The sequence below is a fragment of the Hydractinia symbiolongicarpus genome, chromosome 11, assembly GCF_029227915.1.
Source record: "Hydractinia symbiolongicarpus strain clone_291-10 chromosome 11, HSymV2.1, whole genome shotgun sequence".
Lineage (NCBI taxonomy): Eukaryota > Metazoa > Cnidaria > Hydrozoa > Anthoathecata > Hydractiniidae > Hydractinia > Hydractinia symbiolongicarpus.
This window is the reverse complement of record NC_079885.1, coordinates 8,309,597-8,320,283: the sequence shown is the minus strand read 5'-3', so window position 1 is coordinate 8,320,283 and position 10,687 is coordinate 8,309,597. Positions and strand designations below refer to the sequence as shown.

General features: G+C 32.9%; 2 protein-coding genes across 2 annotated transcripts; one reads left to right on the top strand and one right to left on the bottom strand.

Moving 5' to 3' along the window:
• Positions 1 to 123: 123 nt before the first annotated feature.
• Positions 124 to 1,025, top strand: LOC130614186 (myophilin-like). Its single transcript, XM_057435598.1, has one exon. It carries the CDS (start codon positions 251 to 253, stop codon positions 854 to 856), a length of 606 nt encoding a protein of 201 aa, XP_057291581.1. The 5' UTR covers positions 124 to 250; the 3' UTR covers positions 857 to 1,025.
• A 5,586-nt stretch (positions 1,026 to 6,611) lies between these two features.
• LOC130614185 (myophilin-like) lies at positions 6,612 to 7,399 on the bottom strand. Its single transcript, XM_057435597.1, has one exon. It carries the CDS (start codon positions 7,288 to 7,290, stop codon positions 6,682 to 6,684), a length of 609 nt encoding a protein of 202 aa, XP_057291580.1. The 5' UTR covers positions 7,291 to 7,399; the 3' UTR covers positions 6,612 to 6,681.
• Positions 7,400 to 10,687: the final 3,288 nt, after the last annotated feature.

Here is a 10,687-nt window from a genome sequence, read left to right as displayed (position 1 = left end):
ATACTTTAGCTTATAAAGTATTTTCTTTATAAAAAAAAACTTATAAATTATAAAGGAGACAATGAAAATGTTATCAGAGAGCTTTTTTGTTGTTGACGCAGTGTATAATAACAAAGTCAGTCAAGTAGAACGTTTCGGGCGTTGGTAATCAACAACTTTATAAAGTTAATTTACTTCGGGTTTCTTGTTCGTGAGGCTGCAGCCATATTCAACTACTTACAAAAAAACGTAGCGATCTACTTCTACAAAAATGGCTAACCGACCGAAAGGATTTGGAATGACAGCTGAACTTGCAAATAAACGAGCTGCAAGGTTTGATCCTGATTTGGCGTCGGAGGCTGCAAATTGGATCGCAGATGTGTTATCCACTGGAAATGATGAACAACAAGAATTAGCTTCTAAAATTGGTACAGCCAACGACCCTAAGCAGTTTGTAGCACCCTTGAAAAACGGGGTTATTTTGTGCCATCTGATAAATATTATTAAACCTGGAAGCGTGAAGAAAATCAACCAAAACAACATGGCTTTCAAACAAATGGAGAACATTGGTAATTTCTTATCTTCTTGTGAAAGTGTAGGATGCAATAAAGTTGATTTATTTCAAACTGTCGATTTATACGAAAGCACAAACGTACCTCAAGTTATTAACGGTATTTTTGCACTCGGAAGAAAAGCACAAAAAATTGGATTTGACGGTCCACGACTCGGACCCGAAGAGGCGTCGGAAAATAAACGAGAATTTACCGAAGAACAATTAAGAGCAGGCGAAGGAGTGATTGGATTACAGGCTGGATCAAACAAAGGTGCTTCTCAAGCTGGACAGAATTTTGGAAAAACAAGAGCTATCATTGATTAATCTTTTATTTTACGCTCTCTGTATTTTTTTATCGTTGCCAAAGTTTGCGTCAAAATTTTTGGCTAGACAGTTATTTATTCCAATTTTTATTATCAACAAGAAAAAATGGTTTTCATTTTTTACCTGTAAGTAGAAAATATAAATATTGAAAAAAAAAGTTTCGCGTGAACTTGGTTTTATTCTCCTCAGTTTTAATTCCCTCCGTATTTCTTTGGTAAATATTTTACATATAATTGTTTCCTGGGAAAATAATTTGAAACGAATTCAATAAAAACCGTATTTATTTTTTAGCTTTTTGGCTACATTATTTATACATATGAACTCAAAAGTCTCAAAGAAAAAGTATTAACATATTAAACCACAAACACGTTAACTTGCTTTGTGGATTCTTTTGGTACAACTTTTTCAACATTATTCCATACAGATTCAACAAACTCCTTCCATGTACAAAAACAGATAAAAACGCGCATCTCATATCACTTTGCAATAAGTTAACCTAATCGCTTAAGCTTACCCGGGTATAAAACTTCGCTGAGAGCCGATTAAGATAGTACGTGGTTGCTATGGATACTAATTTGCAACATAAAACCACACTATTCACAACTTCTCATGCTTTTAAGATCGCAATAAAAGATAGATCTTTCCCGCTGTAGGACTTTTAGTAGCTACTTAGGATAGTAACGTAAGCGGGAATTTGTATGCGTTAATATTTGTGTGCTGTTAATTTTCAATGTCATGGATTTAATAGTAGAAAGAAAATAGTTATCAAGCCTAACTCCTCATTAATAACATTTTGCAACAGAAAAATTCAATTAAGGGTGATGTTTACTCCGGCTGCCAAAACATGTAAGTCTACTTTTGACACAGTGTTACCTTTCTCCGCAATTGCAATGTGTAAATCCTTAATCTTCTTAGCAGGAGCATTCAAACTCGAATAAATCTGACTTTAGGCTATTTTCTTTTTACCAACACTGAGATATCAAAAGGTTTAAAGGCGATTTCCTTCTTTATCCCTGTCCCAGTGTAAATAAGAGAAACGTTGCTGTAGAAAAGGTATACTTACAACCTCGCACACAGACCTCTGCCGTCGTGCAAAGTATCATAGACGTAAAAGAGCCCTGGAAACGAAATTGGTGTACTTGGTATAGCTACTAACCACTCGAAGATATGATTTATAACCTGTACCAATCTCTTATCCAGGTCTTCAAAAGAAAAGTTAAAAGTTTTGAAATAAACACTATTAAAAATTTTAACAAAACATGGATTATTTACTTTCCGTCTCTTTTTGTTCACATGCATTGCCAAAATTTTAGTTGGTGTGTACAAACATCTCGATTGTTACCCTTGTCGATTGTTAAGTTTTTGTTTGGATAGAACTATAAAACTAGTTCCCAGTACTCTTCTCGTTTAATGTTAATAGATATTTGGCAATCCGAGGGTTCAGGAGCAACTTGGAGAAGCTAAAAACGTAGACTCAGACTGTTTCAACGCCGATATGTATTCTAAAACACAAAATGTTTCAACTACTGGTTTCTTCAACTACTTGTTTCTCCAGACAAAAAACCTTCTGATCTAAACAACTATGCTTTTACAGTAGATTCAAATGACGTCAGAGCGCACTTGTTGTTGGTTATATTGTGAAACATGAAGCTGTTTGCTTCTTTCATCGCAGGTAAATATTTTTAAATTTAAAAAATCATTTTTTCAGACAGGCTTACAGCGTAATTTGAATATTTCACCACAACAATGATCGCCGATAATTAATGGACCACCATATGTCACTATAATATATTTATCCATATAAGGAAAAGTTGAGAATCAAAATAAACAAATAAATTAAAATATAAGACACTTCGTGTTTTTGTTGGTCGATTTATAAATATTTTCGTTTTTGTTTTTCTCCATTATCTTTTGCATAGCCTATTTAATATTTTACTGACAGAAAAAATATTGTCTTTGATCAAGCTACCATCATTTTTATAATCCGCATTCATGTTGTGTTGGCAATGTAAACTAAAGAACGTAGGCGTGGTAATATTCACAAGCAGTGAAGTTTAAACTGAATCTATTAAATTCGCAAAATTTGGTGCTCACGAGAATGTAAGGAAAGATATAACTGTGGCGAACCCATGCTTTAGATTTTTATCTGTTCTGTGAAATATTTCATCTTCTGACAATGTTATTTGATCATTCATTAAAATTGATAAATAGCTTAATTTTTTTGTAGACGGTTGGCCACGAAAGCGCTACTCTTGCGTAACCCGTTAAAACGATGCGTAACCAGTTAAAAATGTCCACATCAACGAAATTTCAGCATCAGAACCCGTAATATAGCCCTGGAAATGCGGGGGAAAGGTACTTGCTAACGTCAGGAATAACTAGAACAGTTCAAAAATTTGGATCTATTCGAGTAATCTAATATGAAAAGCACGTACATAATTGCATGGATTACGAAAAAAGAAAGATAGCTAGACAACGGGAAAAAATTTTCAATTTTCTATTGTATTACGAAACAATTAAACATGTGCGCGTTTACTAGATCCAGTGTTTTTTGCGTTTGTCGGTATATTTTTAACGAGAAAACTTCAAATAAATTCCCTTTCAGCTACCTTATACAAAAAGGCAACTTTCATTCAGATATGTGGAAAATTAGTAAAACCAAATAACCATTGAAAGAGCATGTATAATTGACTATTTAAAGAACTTCAAATACCCCTCCCCTTTCTTTCATTTACTCAGCTTTTATTAAGATATGTAAAATATTATTCATTGAAAATATGTGCAGATAGAATTAATGATGAAATCCTTTTAAAACATTTATGGATATGTATCTTCGCAAATTATACAATTAGGGCGATGCTATCTGATTCTACTATATGGCTCCATTTTGACTCGACAACTTTGAACCCAGACCCTTTTTCTATTTTTCTTACCCGCAAAGACGTTTCTTTCAGTCGTGATAGTAACATTAGCAAATAATGCAGTTTTCTATGCCATATATTTAAGGATAGATTTATTTTCAAAAACTAGTCCATAAAGCCCGTGGAATAATCCACTTAGGCAAAAGGTCAATAAAAAATGATGTCAGCAGTGCAGTGCAGATAAAAAATTCGCGAAATTTGTTTATTCTTATCTGTAATGTGTAGAGGTTGAAACGCTGGTCAAAATAATGTACAGCATCATATGTTCTCGACGAACGCCTAAGGAGATATCATGTATGTAACAACTATGATGTATGTATATATTTCGTCAGAATATTTTTGCGTTCGCGTTTACAATCAAATAATGACTGGAGCAAGTAGAAGACATATTTTGTGTTATCATCAAGCCCCATCTAGTTGAGATAGGTTAAAGAGAGGAGGTTAAAATTAACGTAAAAAAAATATTTACAATACCTCTAGAATTGTAAAAAATTACAAAAATTTGATACTAAAAACATCGCGAATAATCTAAATCATTAAATAACAAGAAATGTTTTGTGGTTTTCTTAAAATGCGTCAACAAGAAAATAGTTTTTTTGTCTTTATCTAAAATTGGGGTCCCTAATAATGGCCCACGAGAAAATATTGAGTATCGAGTGGTCACTAGAAAGGTCTTTGGAATGTTAAAATTGTTTATTGAATATTTTGTGTAATACCTGTGTTTTATTTCTAAAAACTGATTTGTGAAGGCTTTGGGTGCAATGCCATATCTAATTTTATACATATATAACAAAACCTGGTGTCTGTTCAATTTATAAATACTCAAGGCCTTTATTTTTCTCAATAACGGTTTTGCTGTGGTGTATCTGTCCTTGCCAAATATTATACGACATGCGTGCTCCTGTTTACTGTAAATTTTTGTAAGTTTAGAATTTTAAAATAATAAGTGCTAGCCCAGACAATGGTACAACATGTTAAGTGGCTGTAAATAAATGAACAGTATAAATTTTTAAGACAATGAAAATTTAGTAATGGCTTCGCTTTGTATAATATTCCAATATTTTTCGAAAGCTTATTCTTTACTGTTTGTATATGGCTTTTCCAAGACAGGTTTTCGTCAATAAGAACACCTAAAAAGTTTAAAGAGCTTTCCCTTTTTATGCTAATTTCATTTATACATAGATCTGGAAGTTTTAATGGCAAGTCGTCTGATTTAGACTTTTTGCAGAATAGCGTATATTTTGTTTTATTTACATTTAGGGACAGTGTGTTTGCTTTAAACCATTCATTAATACTACTCAGTTCTTTGTTTACCGTAGTAAAGAGTGTTTTTATAACTTTGTGAGCGAAGAATAAGTTAGTATCATCTGCAAAAAAAATAAAGTTTATAAGTGTCGATGCATAAGGCAAATCATTAACATATATTAAAAAAAGAAGCGGTCCAAGTATCGAGCCCTGTGGAACTCCACATTTCACATTTTTGAGTTCAGTCGTATGATTACCGTGAGGAATACATTGTTTTCTGTCTGTAAGATAGTCTTTAAACCAAAGTAAGTTTGAGTCCTGTACTCCGTAATACTGCAACTTTGATAGTAAAATTTTGTGATTCACGGTATCAAATGCTTTTGAAAGATCAATGAACACCCCAAGTGTGGACATATTTTTATCAAAACTTTCTGGAATCTTCTTTACCAGTTCTATTTTTGATGACGTCATCAACCCGTCCATTCCGAAACGGATTCGGGGATCCAGGTTTGGAAAAATTACCCAAGTTGGTCCTAGGTGGTCCCTAGTTACCCACACGGTGAAAAATCATTGACGTCACCACCTCGTTTCCAAGTTATTTGGCCTTAAAGTTTTAAGTGCACTGTAATGGCTTCATTAATTTAATATAGGATATTTGACGTTAAAGGAGTGTTATTGGCGTCGCACCGTAACGTCATAATATTTAACATTTGAGACATACTTTTTTCGTCGACTTCAAAGAAAATTTCGGCGACATCAAAGGAAAATGACGATATCCACTATGACCATCACATACACTTCGTCTTATTATATTAGATCGGCCAAAATGAGGAAAGATTACTCTCCTCCTTGCTTGATTAACGCCATCCATACGTCACATTTATACATTTCTTGAAAAAACTAAAAATTTCTATAATTTTTTGCCGATCATTGCTTGACATTAAACACGATTTCTGGCAACCTCCCGCTTCAACGTTGACCGACTTAACCACTGCCAGAAGGAAGATTTGGTCCTCTTTCATATGCACTTATTTTAATGTCACACGGAGTTATTGCTAATAAATTGCATGCCAATAATTCAACCAATCTCACGTAGAGGTGCGTCATTTGGCGTCTAACTTAGAGTGTCTGCAACTTTGTTTCCAGTTCTCTAAGCGATTGTTACTAATATCAATTGGCAATGAATTTCATTCAATAGATTTCGCCATTCGAATAACTCGTCAAAAATACATTTATTACCACAACCTCGTCCCCAGGGCTTTTCTATGCGGATGATATATTGTCACTGATTCTTCTAACGGGTGCTGCCATTATGGAAAAACGCAAAAAAATAATAAAAATATAAATTAAAATATCTATGGCAATAGTTATCATCAACATAAACAAAAGGAAACATGAATTCAAAATTTTCAATTTTAAGAGAGGCTTCCATAGGAGCTGATTACATGATCCCGGTTAGCCGCGACAAAATTTTAACTCCTTTCCCCGGAATCCTGCCTTTCTTAAGAAATCTCTATACATTTTAAATCCAGATAACATGAGATGCCGGGATCATCAGTTCCTTACTTTTTTTTTTTAAAAAAAACAAGTTTAAAATCGTTTTATATTTTTGCAGAGAACATAAGAAAGAAAATAATTTTTTACAAAAGAACAAAGAGATTAATCAATGATAGCTCTTGTTTTTCCAAAATTCTGTCCAGCTTGAGAAGCACCTTTGTTTGATCCAGCCTGTAATCCAATCACTCCTTCGCCTGCTCTTAATTGTTCTTCGGTAAATTCTCGTTTATTTTCCGACGCTTCTTCAGGTCCAAGTCGCGGACCGTCAAATCCAATTTTTTGTGCTTTCCTTCCAAGCGCGAAAATACCGTTAATTACTTGCGAAATGTTTGTTCCTTCGTATAAATCGACTGTTTGAAATAAATCAACTTTATTGCATCCTATACTTTCACAAGAAGATAAGAAATTACCAATGTTCTCCATTTGTTTGAAAGCCATCTTGTTTGTGTTGATTTTTTTCACGCTTCCTGGTTTTATACAATTTATTAAGTGGCATAATGCGACGCCATCTTTTAAAGCTGTCATAACATCCTTCTCGGTATTAACAGTTCCTAAATTTTCAACTAACTCTTGGGCTTCGTCGTTTCCATTTGTTGATAAAACATCTCCTACCCAAAATAAAGCTTCCTCAGCCAAATCAGGATCAAATTTTGCTGCACGTTTCTTCGCCAATTCAGCTGTCATTCCAAATCCCCTCGGTCTGTTAGCCATGTTTATTTTTCTTATATTTAAACTAAATAACCGACTTTCTAAACGTTCTTTTTTAACTACAATAAGGAAAAAAATGCGTTCTCAAAGACAGGAATTAAGCAAAGGAAATCTGTATTTATCTAATTACAAATTGAAAGTACGTCAGAGCGTTAAAACAATAGTTTTGGCCTCGCTTAATTGAGCAAAACAAAGCAAAATTATTCGACCGTGTTTATTTCTTGTAATTAAAAAAACTCATCAGGTAAAAACTAATCTAAGATAATTACTTCAAAACAATTTTATGAGAAACACAAAAGGAGTAAGATTGTCGTGACTGATGATGGGTTTATTTAATTATTTTATATAAGCTTATGATGCCTAGCTGCACATAGACATTTTCATGTTCCAAAAGAGCTAAAAAAACACCAGTGGGATTTATTTGAATAAGAAACAGTTTCACTTGCTGAAATTTTAAACTACTTTTTTTAACACACCTGAGAGAAATTAAAAACCTAAGAAAGAATTTTTTTTCTTTTTAAGGCACGGTATGATAATGCTTTTTTTTCATTTTTTCAGCAGCATTACACATGTCGTTATAGATTGCCTCACCTAACTATCCACTCCTTTATCAGTTGTGTGTAATTTTAAGAAATATGTCAGCTGAGTTCTATACGTTGCCAAAGAATCAGAAAGTTTTCTACAAACCCCTATCCTTCTTAATACAAAATAAAACGTGGTAAATAACACATGCGACATGATTTGTGGTCACAAAATGGCGATCATTATGGTTGTGCGCCGAACTTATTTTTTAGGTTTTAGACCCTTAAATAGGATGGACTTAAATTACTTCATTTTGGGATTCTATTTTAAATTACAAACATAACAGAGAATATGTGGCTAAAGCCTCTATGTTGGCCAAGTTTGTCATCTTACGTAGCCCCCTGCCTCCCATATAAAAACCCAGTTTAAAGAAATCGGTAGTCAGTAAGTTTTTACAGTTTCCAATAAATACATAAATACAGTGTTTGGTAAAAAAAATAATCGAAAGGTCCAAAACTTTATCGTTTCAACTGTCTACAAAAAAATTTCGTTTCAATGTAAACGTTTGGAATGAGAAAATCTGGGCTGCTTCAAACCTCGGGTCTTGTGGCCCCTGTCCGTTATTACGGAGTGGCTAACAATTTTCGCCGCTATCAACTTCATCAACAATGCAAAATGCCCTGGGAACGAGGTCGGGTTGTTTTATGAATTTTTTTGCAGTATAGAAGAAAAATACCTTTTCAATACTTTATAAGCAACCAAGGGATAAGAGCTGCAGCTAAGATTAGACGCATAAAAAGCTAAGCAACTGACAACGACATACAACAAAAGGCTTTTTTTCTAATAAATAACAACTTTAATTTTAAAAGTTCAAATCTTAAGCAACTTGTTAGCAAATTTTTCCCTAGCAACTGAGGTTGAAATAAATGTTTGAAATGAAGTTTGCTTATCAAGAAATGCATATTACCTTAAATTGTTCTGATTTAAAATACGCAGTACGTTTCATACTGTTTAAACAAAAATTGAACAAGTGAACAAAAAAAAACGTCAAAACTTTTATATTTCCATATGGTCACGTTTTTGACTGTACCAAAATTGATTTTCGAATGGTTGTATTTTTTAGTAAATAGATTACAAATATTTTAAGTTAGATGATTTTCATTGAGGGTGTAGAAAGCCGGAAAATTAATCATTCTGATGCAGCTTGTTTGATATAACTATTTTTTGACCAGAAAGAGTAAACGCCCATTAAAACTGGAGTAAAATAAGGTGAAAAAAATCATTCCCTTTACAAGATGGCTTTGATCATTGCAATTTGTACTTAAGTGAATAAACTTTTACTTTAGATTTAAGTATGCAGGCTCAGGCAGACGTTATAGTTTCAGAACCAAAGAAAATCCGGAGTGGATAAGGATTTATTTGATCATATTTAAAAGCTAGTGATCATAAAAGAACGCCATCTTTACCACATAAAAACAAGGCAGACGTCTAAATCAAACGTTAATTCGTCTATATTAACCAAAATAACATAAAAATTCAAGACTGTTCAAAAATCGGCGTAGACAGAGAGCAGCATGATCATTTAAAAACTCGGCCATTTTTTGTTTTTATTTCTGTTTTTCCTGACTGGTTATAAAATTTCATTGCATTGCATATTGATCTCATTGTCGCTCTTGTATCTAAAAACTTAAATGAGCCAATTTAGATTTTGAAAGTTGAAGGTAAAGAAACTGCTGAAAATGATGTAGAGGATGACTTTGGTCATATTATATCTAGTGGACAACAATACTACGAAATTACATTCTGTGAAAGAAATAAAATTTAGTATCCTGCCACGCAGAGCAATTTATACTGCAGATGAAGTTTTAGAAGTGTTTGTTGATATAACAGAAAACTTGACCATCGAAAAAGAAATTTTCAGCACATTACTGTCTCGTGGAGGCGCTATTGAACATTTTATTTGTTACTGCTGTTTTGATTTTTTATTTGTTATATTCTTGACATGTTTAAGGTTCGATGTTTGATTATTCTGACAAAGTTTCAAATATATCTATTTAGTTTGCATTATCTTTTATATCTAATTATTTGAGACCAGGGGTATCTAGAGTTATATTCCAAGACTAAAAAACTAATTTTTTGAATACAGGAGTGAATTATGCTCAAAATCCTTCTTGGTTCATTTGATCAAAGAGTACTTCAAAATTTGAAATTTTTGATTATTTTATCCTTTATTAATCATTATTATGTTTCTAAAGTTTTGATAAAAAATAATAATTTGTTGCAACTTATCGCAAATTTGATCATTTTTGACTTTTGACTTTTTAAATTTTAGTACAACGTGAAAACTGACAGTTATGTACTTTTAACTTATTTTCAAATACATTGAATTTTAACATCGTTCTACTTAATCTTTGTTGGTATTGAGCACTTTCTCAACAGACGAAATAACTTTGAAAACTAAATTTTAGTACAGTCCAAAAAAAACGTCTCCATAAATAGTTCTAATTTAGGTCTAATTGGAGACGAATCAAAAGTGTTTTATTTTTAAATAACCAAAATCTCTTGCAGAAAAGTGCCAACTGGGGAGAATCGAATACAATTTCCTTAAACTGAATTCGTTTGAAAAGTTTTGTAATAATGTGCAGCAACATACAGAATTTTTTTGATTTAAAGCTCGTTCCACAAGTAATTCTGCAGACTATCGTAGTATATGAAAAGGCCTTAATTGCTGCATGTCCTTCTTTCAAAATCCAAATCTTTGTGTGCCCTGACGTCATTCTTGTCTCCAGAACTCTTTGAGATTAAAAACTTGAGTAGGTTTATCTCAAAAATAGCTCTGGGGACGAGAATGCCCTGACGTGTATTTTGTCGCAATACC